Source organism: Anguilla rostrata, chromosome 3 (assembly GCF_018555375.3).
Source record: "Anguilla rostrata isolate EN2019 chromosome 3, ASM1855537v3, whole genome shotgun sequence".
Lineage (NCBI taxonomy): Eukaryota > Metazoa > Chordata > Actinopteri > Anguilliformes > Anguillidae > Anguilla > Anguilla rostrata.
In genome coordinates this window covers 62,917,137-62,939,769 of record NC_057935.1, presented here as the reverse complement: position 1 = coordinate 62,939,769, position 22,633 = coordinate 62,917,137, and the positions used below count along the sequence as shown (strand labels likewise).

The window sequence follows — 22,633 nt, the reverse complement described above, 5'->3', positions numbered from 1 at the left end:
ACAGGACACCATTATGGGCTGCCATTGAAGTAACAGATGGGCCTCCAGATGATTGGCTCATTGAATCTAAGGTCTTTGCTTCAGTACTCGTGCAAGTGACGCTGGGTATTTATGGGGCAAGGTGTTTTCCTCACACTGATGAATACAAACTGATGCAAATATCTTAAATTTAATGGAGGGAAAACAGAAAAACATTAATCTGAATCATAAGTAATGTATAAATATATAGATCTTTATTCATTTATTTATTTCCTTATACATGGTTAATAATAAAAAATACATAATACATTTTGAATAGAAATTTATAAAACTACGTAAGAAAGACAATATCATCAGTGCATACATTTTTCTCCATACTTGGTATCCAAACCAATCAGCCTGTTTATACAAACAACTGTTGGCAGTATTCAACTGTCCAGATGTTGCACTGGTTTTTTCTAAAGAGTTTTACTGGCACTTCCAAGAGTAGTGGTTATGGAGTACATGACTGGCCACTCAAACCTTCTGTGTGAGGAGACCCAGGGTCAGCTGATGAAATTACTTCCTTGTGCATTCCTGGGTCCAACAGTCACAAGATTCACCCTGATCTTAAAACCAGTGGTTTCCAACACAGACTCGCGCAGGATACAGGTTCACGTGCTACAACGTTGAGGAGAAACAGCATTTATCAACCGCATCCTTATTAGCTGCGTTATTTTCCTTCATTTTATTTTTTTTTGCTACCTTCAGCTTTTTAACACAAAGTTCTGTTTATGGTGATGCGTTTATGGTGACCAGCCTTTGAATTGCTCTCTACACTCTCAGTGCTCACGTGACACAGAAACTGTGGCCTGTCCTGCAAGCTTTAGTAACGTTTTTAGTACGAGAAATTGAATCTGTTACCAAACTCAATATAGACATTCCTGTTAACAGAAGAAAACAACTACATTTCTTCCTATTGTAACCATAGTGTATACAGCAGCGTAAAAAAAAACATCACAAAAGATTTTTCTCATTATAAAAGAAATAAAAAATGGAATGTTAGTAATTCTTATACAAGAGTTGCTCAGGGCACACAATCCTTTGGTTGACATTTAACAGCTTGGAATTTAAATTACATTGCATTTGATCCTTGAACTGTATGTGACAGATATACTTCCTGAATAAATATGCATAGTTTATCTCTTCACTGCTGCTTTCTGCAGCAAACTGTAATACTAATCTTATGGTCACTGTTTCTGACCAGCATTGTACAAACAAAAATAAACACTTGCCGTGACGTACGCTCGCATGTCACACAATTACACCTGTGTAATTACACCTGTGCTCAGCTGTTCTCACACAGAAACACACAGAGCCTTTTCCTCATGAACCGCTAGCCGCAGGGGCTAGAGGAAAGGACACCAATTATATTATTCACTTGATTTAAAACAAAAACAGTAATAGAATGGGGGATTGTTTTCCCCCAATTCTGCCACACGTCAGGCGTGGATGGAGGTCCGGTTCAGAGTGTAGTAGGGCAGACGGCCAGGTCCTGGGGCTTGTTTCCTTTTACAGTTACACTGACCCAAACCTCTGAGGGGGTTTCTGTGTGACTGCCGGCCTGCATGGGGACCACATACTGTGGTACAGATCGACCTAACAATGAGTAAGTCCACCTGTGGTTCCTCGGATTAAAGGGCACCTGGGTGTCTTTTCAGAAAGGGTTCAATTCTGGGAAATAGTTTGGTTGGAAGCACAAAGAAAATCGTGACAATAATCCAGCTTCATGATGGCCATTTACATGAAACTGTGTGGGCAGGCACAGCCAAACACACTGCCCCTGGTTAATGTTTTATTGCTTATTAAACCATCCAAGAGAAACAATCATTAAAAAAAACAAAGGAATAGCAGGAGAATGATGTGATGTTTTTTTGTGTGGAGAAATACCCTAGGTGCACTTTAACCCATGTAATAGAAATTAAACGAGCCACTATGGGCAGCCGATCCAACCAAAACATGACTGGTTTCCTGAAAAAACTGGGGAATTCAGTATATTAGGCTGTTGGTGTGGGGAATGCTTTCTGACTGCACTATCAATAATTCAGAGACTTCCCTCTCTCTCTCTCTGCTCTCGCTCTCTCTCTCTCATTCTCTCACTCTGACAGTAGCTTTTAAAAATCATGAGTGAATGCGAGATCCAGGTAAAGAAATATGTTTTTATGATTTTTTCCCGTTTTTAAAATACCTTTTTTCAAAATATTCTTTTTCATCCTTGTATAGCTATCTCCAAGAGAATACTGTTTATAACAAAAATACACATTGAAAATAATATTAAATTTTAAAACTTTTTTTCCAGTTTCCATTTCTTTAGAAAATATATTTACAATATAATAAGCCCACCCCTATATCCTGCCCTCCTCCACCTGGGCGTAACTTGGTTACGAAGACACACATCTCGTACGTGGCCAACCTTTAATACCCGACAACAGAGAGATTGGCTGAACAATCCGCAAATGAATCTGTACAATACTAGGGATCTGTTTGTTCTCATTAGCTTTCACAGTAGATCATTAAATACCTGAGCATGTCTTCATGCCGAAAGCATGGACATCATATTGGTCTGTAGAATGTCCAGCAGCACCCTCTGTTGGGCTGGACTAGAACCCTGTGGAAGCTGTAGGTGAACTGCCTTTGAATGTCAGTGGGGGCAACCCCAAACAGGTGGCTTTCCTTTGAAAAAGTCCTGGTGAAGGATAAGCAGACACGGACAAAGTGCAGATTTTGAACTTTGAACTTTGGGATGGGGGGGATATCTGTCTCAGGGTTCTGTGTTCTTTCCTTGTTCTGTCAGCTGTAATAAAGTGGCACATTGCTTTGTTTTTTAAAATTCCTAGGTAGCTGCACTGAGGGAAGAGACAGTTAAAAAAAAAAACATGATAGGAAAAAATCAAAATGAAAAGGGGAAGAGTGGCGCTCTGGGAGAACGCAGAGTCCAGACAGGGCGGGGCAGAGGGGCTGGGACTGGAGTGGGGTTTGGGGTCTTGAGACAGTCAGTCAGATTCTCCAATAGGGGCGCACGCTTGGCTGAGGGTGGTGGCGACCTGGATGGGGTGTGACAGGGCCGGGACTAAACGGGAGGGGTGGAGTAGCGGACCACATAGTTGTAATCGGGGGGCGGGCTGTGGCACTCCAAGCCTGGGTCCAGGGACGAGTCCTCCAGGCTGAGGTCCAGGTCGGGGACGAGGGGCTGGAACTTCTCCTTCTCCCCCTCCTGCAGCACCGACTCCTTGCTCTTACTCACGGCCTTCATCCTGGAAAAGAGGGATTAGGGGCTTGATAAGAGACAGCGACTGGGATACAAGTGCACGTGTGTGCATGTGAGTGTGTGTGTGTGTGTGTATACACATGAGTGTGTGTGTGTCTGTGAGTTACACGAGTGTGTGTGTGCGTGTGTGTCTGTGTGTGGGTTAACACATGAGTGTATGAGTGCGTGCGTGTCTGTTTGTGAGTGCATGAGTGTGTGTTTGTCTGTGTGTGTGTACACATGAGTGTACGAGTGTGTGTGCACATATGTTTGTCTGTCTGAAAGTATACGGTGTGTGAGAGTGTGCGTGTGCATTTCCATCCACAGGGGAATTCTAATATGACATATAACAGCTTACTTTATTGCTGCTGCCTTATTTACTCTTTTTAAGTTTTTAGAGGGCCATCGTGATGTGCTTAACGCATCCCAGTTATCCTTTCATACCTCTTTAAAAGATTACCCCTCATGTAAACTAAGCTGTGTTCAGTGCTCTTTTTTTTGCCTGTCGTTATTTGGGGTGGGGGGGGGGGCGGGCTTGGCTGAGGGAGACAAGAATGTAATAATATTTGAACAGACTGACCTGCTTAGGACCATTTACAGAACTCTGACACAATGCAAAATGGCTGCCACTCGCACTCTGACCGGCAGTGGCCCCACAGCGTGTGTGCTGGGAGAATGAGGGCGTGGCAGGTGGAATTCTGCAGCACAAAGGCACAGTTAGGACGGGGGGGCGCAAAGGGGTGTGGGGCTGGGGGCACCCAGCAGCCAAGGAATGGCCTCATGACACCCCCAGAGGTCAGAGGTGACAGTGATGGAGTAGGCACTCCGCAGGGGAGCTCCCTCTCTTCAATGCTCAGCTCAATCTGTGCCCTCAGAGCGATTCTTTTTCCCATGGCATGATGGGTACAGCTGTGCCCGCTAGTAGTGGATTCCTAACCTCGCCCCCCCCCCCGCCCAGCGTGTGTCGTGTGGGATGTGGAGGGAGGTTTCGGCCTGAGGACAAGCTGCTTTAATGGAATGAGGGGGGACGTAGAAGGCAGAGACAATGGTTGCTGAGAGAAGGGAGACAGAATGTATTTAATGTAACCATGCCCTTGCGGTATGTTTATTTGGGTTCCAAAGAGTGTCATTAATCATGTATGTGTGTGTGTGTGTGTGTGTGGGGGGGGGGATGGGGGGGGGGAAGGGCTCGTAAATTCATATCAGAGTCTGCACCAACTCCCTCCCCAGTCATCCCATTTATGTTTTGGCGATTTATTATGGTACTCTTTTGTGTTCGGTCCAGCTAGAAATGTTTTTGAAAGCAATTAACGATTATTCATAGCATTTGTAAAGTTTTTATTTTTTTGTGCAGCAGAAAGTCCCCTTCCCCTGCCTCACGGAGATTGTGTTCCACTGCCGGGTTCTGGTTCTGCTTCAGCTCCCATGCTTCAGCTTACAGGTTTTTAAGTGAACAGAAAAACCAAGGTGCTCGTCACCTGTGCGTCTGTTCTGTCCCAGCCTACTGCAGCGTTAAAGAGTCTGGGCACACCTGATCCACACGGTCAGTGGGCTTATCCTGGTCCAGCGCCATCCCAGCCCTCCGGTCTCTAAACAGCCTATAGGCTCCCAGTCTCTCCAGACTCACCAAATTCATTGCAGTTCAAAGCTATGAATTTTGTGAGTCTGCTCACAAAAAGCTCATTCAAGCTGCTCATAGATGTTACCCAACATTAGCAGAAGGATGTGGTAAAGTCCGCACGTGTAATTATTGAGTCTGGGGAGTGCTAACCTTTATAGATAAGCTCTGGCTTGGCGGCTCGGCAACTGGGCCAAATCATAAACAATCGCCTGGATGTCAATCACCGAAAACCCGAGGCGGGATTTTCGTCCGGGGCGACGGGCAACGGACGGGTAATTTACAGGGGTTTCGTGACAGGCGCTGTCATAACACCAGCGCTGGACCGTCGGAGCCTGCATTTTTAAACACGGGGGAAACGTTAGCCTCGAGCCCGCTCCACTCGCTTCAGCTGACAGAGCCATATTAGGCCCGTCTGCCTTCGGGGGCCGGGCCAGATAACATCCATTAGAGGGCCCCGGGGCCCGCGGCGCTTTGTGTATCGCACTTGTCCCTCTTTCCTTTTAATGTCCGCTCACACCAGGGCCCGACAGGCGGGGTCCGCTGAGTGATGTGTGAAAGCTGGGCGTCGCTGGGAGGCCGCGGCGCTCCTGACACTGACCGAGCGGCCGGAGCGACAGGGGTCAGCGAGGCCTGGCAGCACTTTTTATTAAAGAGGAGAGGCTGCACTGCGCTGAAGGACCCAGCACAGATACGGAGTCAGGGTCCCGCGTTGGATAACGCGCAGGAAAACGTTCAGTGTTAAATCAGCTCTTCCAGACAACATATGGTCCCCACTGGACCGCTATGTACTCTGTTAAGAGTAGAATTAACACTGGATATTTTACTGTGCGGTGTACTTCCATTGGATCACAGCTCTCTCTCTCTTTCTCTCGCCACCTTCTGCAGTTGTAAAAGCAGCCCATGGGGGGCGGGGGGGGGGGTTTGAATGGGGATGGCTATGAATGTGGAAATCACCCCATGGCCTCCCCCCTCTGGACAGACTAAAAAAAATCTGCATTCCGACCACAGCAGGAGGTTATGTGTGTGAGTCGGTGGGTTTGTGTGTGTGTGTGTGTGTGTGTGTTGTGGGTCTGTGTGTGCGTGTGTGTGTGAGTGTGTGTATGTATGTGTGTGAGTTGGTGAGTTTGTGTTTGTATGAGTCGATGGGTTTCTGTGTGTGTGTGTGTGTGAGTGTGTGTACATATGTGTGTGCGCATGCACGTGTGTGTAAAAGCATTTGAGTTGCATGTGTACGTGTGTGTGTGTGTGTGTGTGTGTGTGTGTGTGTGTACGTGTGTGTGTGTGTGTGTGTGTACGTGTGTGCGTGTGCGTGCGTGTGTGTGTGTGTGTGCGTGTGAGTGTGTGTGTGTGTGTTGCGTGCGTTGCGTGCGTGTGCGTGGTGTGTGGGGGTTTGTGTGTGTGTATGATGTGTATGGCTTGTGTGGTGCATTCCGCCGCGGTGGTTGTGTGTGGTGGTGTGTGTGTGTGTGAGTGTGTGTGTGTAGGTGTGTGTGCGTGTGTGTGGTGCGTGTGTGTTGTAGGTGTGGTGTGTGAGTTGTGTGTGTGTCCGATGCGTGGTGTGGGTGTGTTTGTGTAGTGTGTGTGGTGTGTGTGTGTGTGTGAGTGTGTGTGTTATGTGTGTGTGTGTGTGTGTGGTGCTGTTGTGTGTGTGTGTGTGTGTGTGTGTGTGTGTGTGGTGTCGTGTGTGTGTGTGTAGTGTGTGTGTGTGTGTGTGTGTGTGTGTGTGTGTGTGGTGTGTGTGTGGTTGTGTGTGTTGTGTGTGTGTGTAGGTGTGTGTGTGTGTGTGTGTGTGTGTACGTGTGTGTGTGTCGTGCGTGCGTGCGTGTGTGTGTGTGTGTGTGTGTGATGTGTGTGAGTGTGTGTGTGTGTGTGTGTGTGTGTGTGTGTGTGTGTGTGTGTGTGGTGTGTGTGTGTAGGTGTGTGTGCGCGTGTGTGTGTGTGTGTGTTTGTGTATGTGTGTGTACGTGTGTGTGTGCGTGCGTGCGTGTGTGTGTAGGTGTGTGTGTGTGTGTGTGTGCGCGCGCTCTGGTTCTGGAACCCGTCAGTGACAGCGCTAAAGTGTGGATTATATATGTACTTACGCCAGAGCCATTATGCTCAAGGGCCGAGCCAGGGACTCCAGACGCTTCAGGGTCTTCATGTCATCAGAGGACAGGCCCATCCCACTGTCAGACTGACCTCCCTGCCCAGCAGAAGGGGGAGAAGGATCACACCCAGGACATCCTGTTCAAGCTAAACCTGCCATCCTGTTAGCCACACTCAAGGCTTCACAGGAAAGGCCCAGGCACTGGCTAGCTGTGAACTATGAACCACCCTGTGCAAAAAAAACACCTCTCCACTGAATATTTACATTTTTTTTCATGAAGAAGTGTTTTGTTCTGCTGATGAGTGCTCGTGGTGTGTGCACGAACGAGCGTCTCACCTCCTGGGACTCGTTTGTGTCGCTCTCCATGGTAACCTCATCAAAGGTTTTTACGCTGGCAGGACGGATCTTGATGTTGCTGCGGGGATTAATCAAATTAAGGCAAGCGTAGTTTTAGATTTACATCAAGTGCCTTTCAAGTTCCCAAAAAAACTTGTTTAATGAAAACATTTGGGTTTATACCCCAAACACTATAACCATACACAGAAAATGCATAAAATTACTGGATCAGTTAAAAAACAATAACACCATTTTGTTGAGTCAGTGGAAATGTTAATCTTTTAAAACAAGCCCAAAAATGATTTTATATTTACATTTTTGCTTTTCAGCCACGGGAGGAAATCGCAGGGCCTGCTTAATGCAACTTTAGGGGATAAATGTTATCAGCCCACTTCACCGCCACCCTCAAAAAAACACACTGGTAGTAACTTGTGAAAATATAAAATCTTAACAAATATTATTGCAACTGGATGCGAATCCCACATCAGGAGCTGCGGTTTCAGTGGAAATTCCTCATGGGATGTCAGCGTCCTGAGCATCAGAGCGACAGTGTTATCGGGTTGCGTATTTCTCATTAAGACTCCAGTGATGCCAAAACGCATCTTAGGAGAGGCTCGTGGAGCAGGTAAGAGTTGAACATGTAATGTTCTGCATTCATTAGAAACTTAAAAAGGGGAACTATTGGTACAACTTTTCCTTTGTGCCCACTTGATTTTACGAAACATTTTCGTAATAAAGCGTTTTTCATCAACCCGCTTAGTTCTCTTTTTTTCATTTGGATTGCATGATTTGTGGCACATGGGTGTTTTTTTTCCTTGAGTGGCTACATACCAGAAGTACTGAAAATACCCAAAAGACTTTTCAAACTTTTGCAAATCTCGTAATTAGAAAAAAACACGATGGACCCTGTTGAAATTTGATTGACTGAGTGAATGAAAACATTTTTCTGTTTATTCAGATGCACGTGAAAATCTGAGAATGTGAAACAATAAATACGGTGTACATGAGAACTCAGGCACGGGCTTATATCTAAGTACTGGCTTCTTGAAAAAAATGTGTGTTCTCATCATTTTATGCCTTGTTTAATTTTACTGTTGCATAGTATAAATGAAGGTGGCCCAGCCATAACTGCTGGTGAATTATGAGACTGGAAGGCCAGATGAAAAGTAGGACATTCACAGGGGACGGTTTCCTCACCAAAAGGGGTGGTTACCAGATAACACACAGCATTTAAAGAACACTGGGATAAATTTGGGTTTGCATTCCATTTGGTTGCGAGATGATGTTAATAATGTTATGATGAGAACATTCCTCAGTCTTTAAACATGTGAATTGTTTCAAAGGAATGTTCTGTCAAAGTCACAGAGAAACATTCCAGGCATGTTGCATACAGGTTTACTAGTAACATCCCCCCAGGGGTATAATTTTGTCATAAAAACATCATGGAGGTGATGCATCAATAGCTTTTTTCTTTTTTCTCCCAATATTCAGAATGTATGTATTAAAACGCCTGATCAAATGAACATAGCCAACTTTCCTGGTAAAATTCACACGAATGCACCCCCACTATTGAGGTTTTTAACTGGTAAACCAAAACTTAAATATTAATACTGCTCAGAAAAATTGTTTTAAGGGTTGTATGATACGTGACTTAAAATTAATGTTCAAGGCATATCTGGGAAAATGGGACAAATGTCGTTTTTTGGGGAACGTTTATCCTATCTTTCCAGGATTGTCTTGAAAACCAAAAGTTATCACCTAGGGACAAATTTAGTTTTTTGGGAACATTTTATCCCATCTTTCCAGGATTGTCTTGAAAACCAGAAGGTATTACCTAGCGACAAATTTAGTTTTTTGGGAACATTTGTATCCATTTCAGATTGTCTTGAAAACCAAAGTATCACCTAGGAAAATTAGTTTTGGGAATTTTATCCCATCTTTGGATTGTCTGAAAACCAGAAGGTATTACCTAGCAAAAATTTGTTTTGGGAACATTTATCCCATCTTTCCGGATTGTCTTGAAAACCAAAGTATATCTAGGGACAAATTTAGTTTTTTGGGAACGTTTATCCTATCTTTCCAGGATTGTATTGAAAACCAAAAGTTATCACCTAGCGACAAATTTAGTTTTTTGGGAACATTTGCCCCAACTTTCCAGGATTGACTTGAAAACCAAAAGTTATGATCCGGGCTCCTGCTTACCAGACGCTCCCCGAGTCTCTGTGAGAAGCAGGAGTGTCGGAGGTCTCCTCTGCGATGGTGGTTCCGGAGGGCTTGCCCTCGTTTGTCAGCAGGCCCGTGTTTATGGGGATGTAGTGCTTGCCTTCCTGAAAAGGCCAGAGAGAGGAGAGGACATGAGGGACACTGTCATAAATCTGGGAGATGTGTTTGCGGCACCAATCCCCCTATCTATACTGTGACCGAGAACTGACTGATTTCTCAGGTGACCGACCTGAGTTACATGTAGGTAGATAAAACATAAATAAATTAAATGCGATGCGGAGCTAGAGGAACCTAGACACACTTTCAACACAACACTGGGAGGATTGATCAGCGACAGAGATCAAGGTCAATTTGAATAAATCTGGAAAATGTTATATTTATCTCACAGAGACTTGTTAGCTGGGTAAATATTCTGGTCGATGGTGGAATTCTCAAATATAGTCACAGTGAGTTCTTTTTTTGCAGGACTGTTGACACCACGCACACAGCTGACATACCCACATGTTTTATAAACCACTTCAGGATGTGGCTGCGATTATTACGTGCTAATTGCAAACATGGCTAGTGTCCTGCTGGTTTCCCTGTGGTTACAGAAGGGCAGAACATAACCTCAGGACATGAAGGTTGACTCATCATTCCCACACAGCAGCTGATTTGCACTTAGCTATTCAACTTCTGTGGTATGTCAAGGCGGGTCTCCGTGGATGAATCAAATAAACACTGGACATATTCTAGGCATAAATCAGCCAGTCCATCTTCCCCCTCCAACCAACATGTGTTTTTGCCTTGATGCTTCGGCGCTTGGCCTTGTGGATGTGTCTTTTTTTCTTCAACGGCTGCATAATTATTTATTTTATTCCTGACTGACAGTCCTTTAAGGTCTACTGGTGCCACCCCACTGATTGCAATTCTGATGAAATTTGTTGCACCAGCTAGAAAGCGAATCAGAAGTCATAGGTGCTGACACAGAAGGATTACTGTGGCTCTCATTCATGCATGGCCATGATGCATGGAGACTCTGAAATGACCTTGTGCCAAGTTTCAAAACCAATTTCAGGTAACTGCCGCTTATTACACAGGAAATATGGTTTTAATTCTGGGCAGAAATCAAGCTCTACATTCTAGACTAGATGTCACAGGATCTGAGTCACCGGAGTGCCTGTGATCTCTTGCAGCTCTTTTTGCCTCCAGATGACCTCTCCAGTGGATGGCCTTTTAATGGGGGAAGATTTGTGAACTGCGCCATGTGTTTCAACAGGAGCCCCAGGCTTCTACTCAACACCATGCCAGTGCCCCGATGGGTTCCCACTCCCGATCGCTCTGTTCTGTCACCGGGCCTGTGTGTGAATGATGAACTGCCAGGCCCAGCGGCTCGTCTTCGAGGGGTTAGGCCCAGACCACGGCTGCCATTAGTCCAAACGATCTACTGTTATTTGCACAACTGTAACTCACGCGTTTAGTGCTCCGTTTTTGGAATCCGGGGCTTGATGGGAACCCAGAACCCCAGCGGCAAATAGCGAGGTTTGCATCAGCAGCCATGGTTACTTTTTTTTGGATCTGACCTGCCCCCTCCTCCAGCCAGCATCACTCTCTCCCGTGTTTCACCCTCCCATTTCTCTCTCTCCCTCTTTCGTCCTTCTCTCTCCCTTTCCATCTCCATTAATGTTTCTCCCTTCTTTCTCCCTCTCATGTCTTTCCCATCTCTGTCCCCTTCTCTCTCACTCCATCTTTCTCCCTCCCTCACCTGCTCTCTACCTCTATCTCTCCATCTCGTTCTCCTTTTAATTTTTTCACTCTTTGTACCTACTTCTCCCTCTCTCTCCACCTCTCTCACCCTCTCTCTACCTCTCTACCCCTCTTTCTGTCCCTCCTCTCTTCCCCTCTCTCTTGTTCAAAGGAAACAGGCCAGACGTGTTGAATGTGACTTCCTCACCCAGTTACCTGGAGCACTCCCCAGGGTTCCTTATCTCCTGGTGCCTGCATTGACCACCAGCTCTTTCAAGTGCAAATCAAAGGGGCTTCCCGAACGTCTCACTCACTCTTTTCCAGATCTGTGACATCATTTAATTGTTTGCTACGATGCATTGCTAAGAAACCGGCACTACTCTGCTAGCATTTTTGCATACTAATTCATTTATACAGCCGGACTTTGAACTATTCAATATGAGGTTGAATCCTTGGCTTTGGTCAAAGAAACTGCAGTGCCCCACATGGTATTTCAACCTGAAACCTCAGATACAAGCCCAGGACCTCCTTATCCTACCCTGCTGCTCATTGTTGGCGACCCACCCCGGCGATGTCTGCCCCCCTTACCTGCTGCACGCTGGCCTGGAGCAGGTCCCCCAGCCTCTCCACCAGCTCTGTGAATGTGGGCCTCTCCGCTGGCTCTCCTTGCCAGCAGTCCAGCATCGTCTGGTATCTGTGAGACACATAGCAGATGTCTTCATCAACCAGGGCATGAACACAGACTCAACACCGACTCCCCGACAACCACTTCTTCCTGCAGGCCACATTATTGTGTATAAAGGTCACTCATACTCCACACGCTGTTTACGGAACAGTTTTATGGATAAAATGTATTCTGCATGAGGCCACAATGTAGATGCCTCCTTAAAATATGCTGCACTGGTACCTATTATGCTGACACAGTGCAGATGCAGACTTGGGCACAGTCACAATTTTTGATGGAGCAGTATAACATGTTTGTCTTCTTCTCAATGATCAAAGGGCCAAGCGTAGGCCTGTGGCGGGCCCCCCATGAAACTGTGTCGGAAAAATAAAACTTGCCTCCGAGAGATTATTGCCTATTGTATTGGGTGGACCGGAGACCGGCCAGCACGCGTAGCACAATGTGGCATACAGTGAGCTGGACGGGCTAACAGAGAAGACTCAGTGCTGTTGCAGTCGCATGCGCAGCGCATGTAACTGTATACGTCTCTGCGGAGCACTAAGGAAACAAGCAACGAGAATGGTGACATTTACAGCGAAGCACAAATCCACAGACACAGCACTGTGCGCGTAGCTACTGAGTCACTGTGGCCAAATCTGGCACCAAGCCGCGTTAGCTGTTTCGAAATTGTCGTCACCCAACTAGCAATGCTAAGCGGTTTTATAGCGGGTTGCGCTTCGGTCATGGCGGGTGTGTTTTCATTCCCCCATCTTTGCTGTGAAAATGGGGAGGGCTGAATCCTCTCATTTCTGACTAGCCGTCAGCATCTTGGACCATGCGGGATTCCTCAGTCCCGCTTCATATTTCCATTGCAGTGGCCTATAACGTAGGTGCTGCTCTGCCAGGGTGGAAATCTGGAGAAATGGAACCCTGGAGCCGGGGGGGGGGGAGGGGGTGTTTTAAAACGAAACTGCCGGGCATCAATGAACGGATTCCCCCTGTGACGAAGGATCCGATCCCCCCATCCTGATTCCAGCAATGCTGTTTCCTCTCCTCTTGCTCATCCTCACACAAACACCATCATGCGCCATTTGCCCATTAATGCCGTGATTATTCTTTGTGCCAGATTGAGGTGATTTGGCATTTGAGAAAAATTGCAGCCAACGCAGATGGTTCATTATTTCTTCCACATTCCCCCTTTCCTTCCTTCTACCCTTTTCTCTCCATCTGTGTTTGCGTTCAGGGTACCTAGACCCTTTGGGTTCAGGCGGTTTTTTGTTTTTCTCTCTTCAATGCAGAAAAGATTAGGTGAAGGAAACAGCCCCTGCTATAACTCCGCTTTTAATTAATCGCGGTGGAGGGACTTTCAACACTCTCCGGAAACTCGAAAACGATGATGGCTCATGATTGGCTGCCTCTCAAGAGAATAGCAGAGACATTCTATAACTCAACAATACGAGAGTGGGAATAGGCAGGCTTAGCTTCTTCTCTCTGTCTCTCTCTCTCTCGGGAATTCATGTTGCATATCTGCAGATGGCGTTTCAGGAGATTCAGTATTGCTACTTTGGCCTTGGATTTGCGCAGAAATGCGCAGAAATGGCCAGCGGTTTTTGGGGAGCTGTGGGAGGGCAACCGCCCTTTTCTATTCCTGTGGAAGCGTCCTACACATTCCTCCACAGGGTGCTTCGGTCCTGAATGGCTCGTGAAGTTAGCGGGTCAAATTACCGGATAAAGTGATGCACACACACCGCAGATTTATTGCTGTGCATCTCTTTCACGGTCTTAGTCATCACTCATGTCACAGGGATGGCTGCGGTCAGTAAGGGGAAGGGGCGGGGTCAGGGGCAGGGATACTGTGGGGAAAAAGGGAATTTGCGGCTTACGTGACGTTACATTACATTACATTACCGGCATTTAGCAGCCACTCTTATCCAGAGCAACTTGCATTCAGAAGACAAGGGCATGAATGGGGATTAAGAAGATGTTTGGGGTTTTTGCATTGAGTGCACACACTCAGGGTAAATTCTGAAAAGTTGGAAAGTCCCGTACTTCTTAACTCCTTCAGTGAACCATTTAAAGGGGGGGGGGGGGGGGGGTGCAGAGTGTGCTGGGGGTCTTACCAGAATGTGAGAGCTGATTGTACGACAAGATTACCCCAAAACTTTCCACTACATTCAAGGCTGTTATTGAGTTTCTTTGTATTTAAAGAACCGGAGGTCTGGATCGTATTTTGCAGATCATTTTCAATCAGCATCTCTTATGTCCTCCTGCCATACCCTGTTGGTTGTGGTAAGCAAGGACTCCCTTTGCTGCTCTTTGTGATAAGCATGAGAATTTACCATTTCCAAATGAATGCGAAAGAGGAGTTTTTTGTTAGGTTACAATGGCAAAGCACACATACATACATACATACATCGGGGCAATAAGAAAGAGGGAATGAGATGGCGCCCCTTGTTGGTAGCAAGAGGTTCAGCCACTCTTGAAACAGTCAGTCCTGGGTAACAGGGGAAAGCAAACCACCCAGGGAGGGCTCTCAGCGTCCTCAGCCACCCTCCTGACCTGCTGTTCTAGACCACGTGGGTTTGTGAGTCAGACTGAAACCAAGACTGCACCAGGACCACAGACACAGTCCTCCTCCTCCTCCACTTCCTCCTTTTCCTCCTCCTCCTCCGCCACCAACAGCTATGTTCACCCACGGCTTTTCCAGAGAAACCCCTCCTTTGCCTGCAGGGAGAGAATTCCATCGAGGACCCACACCACTGGATAACTGGGGGGTCGGAAGGGGTTTTTTTTTAGCTTGTGCCGAGGGGTTCGGCTGCCCTGTGTTTCCCAGGTGCACCGGCTCCTTTGAATGGGGGTGAGGTGGGAGGCCAACGGCCGGGGGAGGGGGCTCTGTTACCACAGCACCGGGGTCTGTGGGAAATCAATCCCAGCCTAAATGCCCCACTGCCCTTTAGCTGTCTGCCAATCACTGGCTCCTGGGCAGGGCCTCTCACATTCATGGCCAGCGATACTCCTGGAGTCCCATTGCACGTCCCCCGCTTAGGGGTTCCCTTGTTCCGCAACTGGATATCCTTCTTCTTCAGTGTGAGAAGATTTTCTTCTTAAAACCTTGCCCCCCTACCCCCCCACCGACCCAACCGTCTGCATATTTGGCTTACTCTACTTCCGAGTGAGCACCGGACTAGTGTCCCAGGAGGGAAGAGAGGGCAGCACTGCTGTGTGTGTTCCCTCTCTGGCCGAGCCATGATCTTCTCCCCCTGAGCTTGGCGGCTCTGGATTAAAGAGCTTCCCTCACAGAGGGAGGCACAGCTTCCCATCTTAGCCTCGCGCCTCCCCAAAGAATGATTCTGACCTGAGTCACAGCAAGCCACGCCTCCGTCACAAGAGAAAGGCCCATCGCCACTCTCTTAAATAACCAGTGTAATATAAATTCACAGGGAGTGGGGGGTGGAAGCGCAGAGGTGGGGTTAAGGGGGGGGGAGGGGGGGTGTGTGTCTGCAGTCGGCTGAGAAGGTGCAACGATAATAAGACAGTGAAATATTATCGATGACGGACGGCAATGCGAGTGAACCTGCTCATGGGGTGGGGGCAGAAACTGCACAGCAGATTCATGGTTTCTTACTATTTACATGTGCAATAAGTAACCCAGAGGTGGAGGGCCTTACATTTCGGAGGAGGAGTACTCTGGAGCTCTCATTCGGGTCCCTTCCTTCAGTCTACAGCAGAACTCCTCGTCGATGTGCAGGCCCGGGTAAGGGGAAGCACCTGGAGAAAAAGGGGGGGGGGGGATTGCCATGTGAGAAAAATTCAGACGAATGCAGACATTAAGGAAATGTAAAAAGAAGACCCGCTGACTGTGTGAAGCCGGTACGAATCACAGAAAGCCGAACTGAGAGGGACTGGGGCGGAGACGAGGGGAAACCCCAGGTTCCCACGCGTTCCTGGCGCCACTATCGAAAGTTAATGCGCCACTATCTAAATTCTAGTGAACAACAAGCGCTCTCCCAGGGTAAACAGCGATAGCATTCTCCAAATAACATGGCACTGCCAAAGTAAGCAGGTGTGTTTTACCACTAAATGTTTTGTCCATTATAATCCAGTGACTCGGCAAATTTTTATGTGCTTGACCGAAATCCCCAACAATATGAAATGGGAGTGTTGTGCCTGATCATATTAAAAACTTTTCAGATGAAGTTCATCTCAAAAGGCGCTCACAGTTTGCATCTGACCTTCACCTATGGAACAGGATTTAAGATGTAGCTACAGCTACACTCAGTCTTGCGCTCATGCATTTTGTTAGTGTTAGCCAAGATTTAAATAGGAAAGTCTGAGTATGAAAGGACTCACAAGTTACCGCCACCATTAATGTTATATTTCACCATACAAAAAACCTGGATTCAATCAATATTTGTCCTTACTGTTGACTTACAATTCAAAGCAAGTTTTATCTGACTAGCAACATTTAGCAAGGTGATAACTAAATAAACTTCCAAAACTGAGTTTGTGAAGAAAAAGGTTAAAAAGGTGATGTTAAGGACAAATATTGATTGTGTCCATGTCAGTCTTGAGCTTGAGCCATGCGCTTCTCTACAGTTCTCTCTCTTTACCCAGTACCTCTTTCTCTGCATGTTATTCTTCTGCTATTGCTGTGTGTTGTGCTTTGACTCAGGTTTCTATTCAAGCATTTATCATTTTTCAAATACTTTCACATTACATTACATTTATTTGGCAGACGCTTTTATCCAAAGCGACGTACAAAAAGTGCAAGAAGAAATACTTCATCTAATTCCATTGTTTTATACATGCGAAAGTGTAATCTCTTAAATGTGCTATTATAAAATAAAGAGAAAACACAATGTGATAAGACTGAATTGAGGGCACAGAGCTTTCACTACATTTGAGTATATTCTTCGGCTGGTATGTAGTCACGTATTTGTCAAGCAGATATACTGATCGGTCATCTCCCTTGTGCTGTGCATAGACAGCCACGGACACGCATACAATGCAGCCTAAAAGGTCACAGGAGTTCCACAGCGGTGGCAAACATTTACAGTGATCAGCTGCTTGGTTACTGCGAGTTTGCACTACCAGCTGGGATGAAACGTCTTGTTTAAAGAGGAGGCATTCCCTGTTTTATAGCCCTCGTCCGTGTTCAAGACCACTGTCGAAGTTCACTAATGTTTTTGTACCAGCAGCATGAAGGCTGTTTTCTTAAAGCTTGTAATGCAACATTTTTCCCCCCAAAGGGGTAATTAAGCAGCACCAGATAGACTTATTACCCTCCACATCTGGAAGAAGCAGATAGCTCACAGCAACCTAATGGGCCGCTGTGTCTGTTCTTTACTCCGGTGTCTGACTAAAGGACATTCTGTGTTAACCTCTTGTTCCTTCCCATGCAAAGGAATTTAGGAAAGACCAGTAGCATTTAAGTGCCATAAATATATAGGACTTGTATGACAAAATGAGTCAACTGCATCGCCTATGTGTGTTCTGTCACTGTGCGATGTTCACTGAAGCGTTAAAAATAAGCACACAAATTACAGTTGCAAAACACTGGAGGAGAAAGCAGAAGAACAGAGGGCGAGAGAAGGCTAAAATTAACATTACAGTATATTTCAACAGTGGAGCAATTTGAGGCAAAGTTATGAGTCTGTTATGGTTGAGTTGGAGGCAGTTATGGAAGCATATTTCTCATACTGATTTAAGATTCAAATTATATGAGGCGAGGAGCCCATAAGGATGTGGAAGCATGAATTGTTCTACATGTGTTCTGTGGACAAGCATTTCATTCCCACTAAAAGAAAACAGCTTCCTTGTCAAACAAGGAAGGTGTTACCCAAGTGACTGACAAGAAGAATTTTTTTTTTTTTAGAAACACTGAGGGGGCGATAATTACCCAATGAGAATATCTCCCACATGAGGACCCCGAACGACCACACATCACTCTGCGTGGTGTAGATCTTGTCAAAAATGGCTTCTGGGGCCATCCACTTCAACGGTAGCCTGGCCTAGAAAGGAAAGGTGTGCATTAGAGCTTCCTTGCATCTTAAATACCTGATTTTAATGTCTGGACTCTATTGGAAGACATGTTTTTTTCCTTAAGTTCACCCCCCACAACTGAAACTGTAATTTGCTTTTTGCGATTTGGGGGTGTGGGGTGGGGGTGTTTAAAGATCTGAAGTATCAGTGCTTGCTTGGACTTCTGTGTGCGATTCCAAGCAGTGTATATAATCATTAAACATCAGGCACTGTAGTTAATCATTAACCATTGGGCAGTGGTATCTAATCATTCAAAAGAGGCCAGTGTTTGTTTTATCATTCAGCATCATCTGAGGAATATGTTCAGTGGTTGGACGACAGGTTTGTAAGCCATTCTGAGGTGTTTTTTTTTCATTTGCAGAATAGCTTGATTTTTCATGCCTCTCTTGTTTTGCCAGGAGATTGGCAGCAGGCTGCTAGTGTTCTGTCAATCAGGTTGGGTGTTTTGTGAAAGACTGCATTACAAGTAGAGGTTTCCTCCTCTCCGCAGGCTGCTGAACCATCCAGACAGGGTAACTGCCTGTCTTTCACTGGATTTCTCATCCGTGATTAAAAAAAAAAAGAAAGTGTACTCACGTCTCCTTTTCGCACATAGTCCGGGTCTTTGTAGATATCCCTTGCTAGCCCGAAGTCGCATATTTTGACAACGTTGTTTTCAGACAGCAGAATATTTCTGGCAGCCAAATCGCGATGGATACACTTGAATAAACAGAAGGACAAAAAAGGGGAAGATTAAACTCTTCTTTTTGACACCCAACTGTTTCTATTGGGCCTTTCCAACACTGCTTTGCATGCTCTTATGGCAATGAATATATAAAAATTTTTTCCCCCCAAGCAGTCGAATCATTGTTGACACTATATTGCCTCTCTAATATCAAACACATGTAGTCCTTCTTTGTCTGTTTGAACATGTGGAACAAAGGTGTAAAAATTCAGGGCAGCAGAGATGAACATGTGGAACAGCCATCAGTCAGGTGCTGCCACTGCATGTTTCGGCATCCCGTTTAAAGCTATTCTTTCTAATAAGCCTTGTACAGCAGCGGGTTCACAGTGTAATTAGGCCCATCCGCCCTCTGCAAGTTAGCGGATGACCATCAATCTGAATCAGGGATAGACTAATAGGGTAGTGTGTTCCTATGCACACATGGGACGTCATTTGTATGAGGTTAATGCACAGTGGTTGTGGACAAAAAGAGACCTTCCACAGCTGCCAAAATATAAGAGTCTCTTGTTTTCTTTTTAAAACCCGGCTAGACTAAGCATCACAGTTAAGCTGCCTTCTCGCTATGGTAATAAATTAACACATCAATCAAAATGCCTGCTCTGTTTCCTATTAGATTCATTTAAAAAGCGTTAATAATAGATCCATGTCTGTTTTGAATGTAGAATATGAGCATGAGCAGAAACATACTTTCCGTGAGGCCAGGAACTCCATGCCCTTGGCTACTTGAAAACTGTAGCAGATCAAATCTTCCATAGTTAAGACTCTCTTGTGCAAATCCTCTGGTTCTGTGGATAGACAAGAGATACTTGTGAACAGTGAATTACAAAATGTCAATTTCAGAAAATGGACAAAATGTCAATTTATTAAAAAGTATTTTTTTAAATGACAAAAATAGTATAATAACAACTTGATCCATCATGGCCACTACCAAACATTTTAAAAAGCTTGTCTAACAGTAAAAGTATGTAAACATTTTGTCTTTATGGCTTCCTGTTTTCATTGGGTGTGCCACATAATTGTAATATTTAAAGATATTCTTGATATCATTGCATCAGTCCTGCTTCCAGCTGCTGTAGAATAAAGAACATCCATTACATTTTTTTTTAAAAAGAGAGACATCCTCCTGTTTTGAGCGGTTGTCTTGAAACATGCATCTAGCTCATGGTGCTCAGTTGGGGGGCTTTGTAGTACAAACCCTGTGAAGTCCTTCTTCTCCCCACCTGAGTAAACAGTTTACTGACCCATGGAAAAACATGTGTCTGACAGTATTGCTGATCCACCAGGACCAGACAAACACACTCGGCGTGGTCAGTCGACGCGGGTTCCTGTGATTCCGAACCGCGCTTTCTCAAGGAAACGTTCAATCAGACTCTGAGGCAAAAACAATGGGGGTGCATGGGGTGCAGGGTCAGGTGTGGGGGTGGGCGGGAGGGGGGGCGGAAGGAAGACGCTCGGACACTACCTTCCTCATCTTCCTCTGAATCGCAGTAGCTCTTATCTTCGATGAAGCCGGAGCTGGCCGAACTTCCTGTGCTGGCCACGCTCTCCAGTCGCCGTTTGATGAGGTCGCTCAGGTTGCAACCCGGCCCAGACGTCATGCTCTTGCCATCCTGGTTCTGCCAAAGACGTGCAAAGTCACTCCTTACAGTCATGAAGGACTGTTGCATTGTTGGTACTATGGTTCCTTGAACGACACCAAAACGATAGGTCTCATGGACCCCTCGAACCCAGTCAAGGGGCTGAAACAGCGGGATACACAGTACTGGGCCATTTCGGTCTCTCCAGTGTGTTGGCTTTTGATTTACCTTATAGACATTGAAGTCACTCCTCTTGCTTCTTAAGTAGTTGGACAAATTTCCATACTTGCAGAACTCCACTATTATCATCAGGGGACCTAACAAAGTAACAAGAGATTTAAGAGTTACCCTTTCAATGCTCTTTCAGATAATGTGTCTCCCAAAATGAAAGTTCAAATGCAGCGTGGCATTGTTTACAAATCCCTACCAAAACTGCACAAGGGAAGTGAATTTAGGGGAAGTCCATGAGCTAATTGACAAAGCTAGTGATGAATTTCGTAGAATTATGGAAAATTAAGCCACGTGATCTCATGGAATGTAAAAAGCAAGGGCAAGAGCAGTGCTGATGATGAACAGGATATGAAAATTGACCAATGGTAAACATAGGAAAAATAAAATGAAGCCCAGTTCTGAGACACAGGCCTGGAATAAATCAAAACAAGGTTCTGACTTACAAATTAAAACAAGAGTTACCTTTTTTCTTCACAAACACAGCTTGAAAGTTACTGTGGCCAATTTTTGAAGTCACCAACTTTGCTTGTGAAGAAAAAAAATCAAAAACCTTTATGGGAAAATACTGACAGAATTCAGGCCATGGTCCTTCAACTTAACAATCATAGAAATCTGAGAGAATTTGATTTATTTAAAAGGATTTGGCCAATCGTAACCTGGATAATCACCGGTGAATTATAGAAGTGAATGATTGACATGGTTTGGTTCTTTATGCTAGCCAAGCAGGCTTGTTTCAGCACTGATGACAGTATCAGTTTTCTTCCTGTTTCATTTAGGATTGTATAGTTGTAATAAAGGTGCACAGAACAGGTTCAAATACTTTATCACCAGTAACATTGCACAGATTGCTGACCGTTTAAATAAAAACACAACTCTTCATCAATATTCACAAGTTTTTTTTTTGGATTGCATCCATTTGTACATTACGTGTTTCGTTGAAACGTAGATCTAAAGGGGTGAAGCTATTCCAAATGCGTGTTCGACCCAAGACCCCCCTCACCTCCCGGCTTGGTGCAGGCTCCTAGAAGGTTCACCACATTGAGGTGATGACCAATGTGGATCAGTATCTTCAGCTCCGACATCAGGGCCTTGCACTCATTGGTCGTGGCTCCTCCTGTTAAACGCACAGGGCACATTCTCACATTGTGCGCCAGGACAGACACGGTGGATCGGTCTGGCAAACATACCACCCAGAAAACTCATGGATGCACCATCGCACAATTCCGCCTTTAAAAATGTGTAAAATCACTGACGCTACATCCTCAACAAACCCAAGCAATGCAACCTAAGCAGACTTTGAGACAGAGAGAGAAGTTTAATGTTCTCGCTAACAAAAGTTCAGGCAATGAATTTAGCCCGTCCTCTCACTTTCCTCTGGAGACCGTGAAAAATCAGATGTCCCCAGCTGATCCTATTCAAGTTTAAAATTCTCAGAAAAGTGTGGACAGAAAATAAACAACAGATTTTCGCCTTATCAGTTGATTTAAGATCTGCAGATTTCAAAAATTCCACCACATGTACATCATCTGAAAGGGAGAGAAAAAAAATCCAATGTGCGCTGCATTGCAGTGTGAAATAATTGCCTGCAAGCGCATGTGAAAAGAATTAGGGTAGGCTTACACATGGGACTCTTTTAAGATAACATGCGTGTATTTATTTATATAATTTTTAAAAGCTCAGTTCCTGCCTCCTGTTTTATGACAGCTCTTCACACACGAGCAGGCAAAAGCTGTCCATTACGCATGACACAGTATACTTGTGGTGTCAGTGTATTCTTTAGCTGTGAAAATTGTTCTTGCAGTAGGTTGTCTCAGGAGACACCTTACCAGGGCAATGGAACACCATCTCATAGGCCGTGTTTTGGAGTGGCGGACAGAAAGAGAGAGAGACAGAGAGAGAGAGATAGAGAGATGTTTTTTGGGATTTAAGGTTTTTAATTCTTTCCTGTTAGACTTGGTTGTGTTGTAGCATTGGCTTGTTAGAAACAACATGTCTATAAGGCCCCAGGAGCAGACTGGCCATTCACTATCACAAACAGAAATTCATTCTTAATCACAGATTGCTCTAAATGAGATTTTTCAAGGCCAGTGGCTGCTGGGTTTTCAGTGCGCCTAAGCACCTTAAAATTCTTCTGTCATT

At 45.3% G+C, this 22,633-nt stretch overlaps 1 protein-coding gene across 1 annotated transcript in view; it reads right to left on the bottom strand.

The window, feature by feature from the left end:
- Positions 1-211: 211 nt before the first annotated feature.
- kdrl (kinase insert domain receptor like) overlaps positions 212-22,633 on the bottom strand; it is a 60,455-nt gene continuing 38,033 nt past the window's right edge. Inside the window, exons 19-30 of the mRNA XM_064329222.1 lie at positions 21,495-21,608; positions 20,492-20,580; positions 20,149-20,302; positions 19,374-19,471; positions 18,539-18,661; positions 17,820-17,931; positions 15,589-15,688; positions 11,845-11,950; positions 9,511-9,635; positions 7,309-7,387; positions 6,968-7,068; positions 212-3,272 (exon numbers count right to left, since the gene is read on the bottom strand). Of these exons, the coding sequence (XP_064185292.1) occupies positions 3,089-3,272; positions 6,968-7,068; positions 7,309-7,387; positions 9,511-9,635; positions 11,845-11,950; positions 15,589-15,688; positions 17,820-17,931; positions 18,539-18,661; positions 19,374-19,471; positions 20,149-20,302; positions 20,492-20,580; positions 21,495-21,608 (1,385 nt within the window). The 3' untranslated portion in view covers positions 212-3,088. The remainder of the gene's footprint in view (positions 3,273-6,967; positions 7,069-7,308; positions 7,388-9,510; positions 9,636-11,844; positions 11,951-15,588; positions 15,689-17,819; positions 17,932-18,538; positions 18,662-19,373; positions 19,472-20,148; positions 20,303-20,491; positions 20,581-21,494; positions 21,609-22,633) is intronic.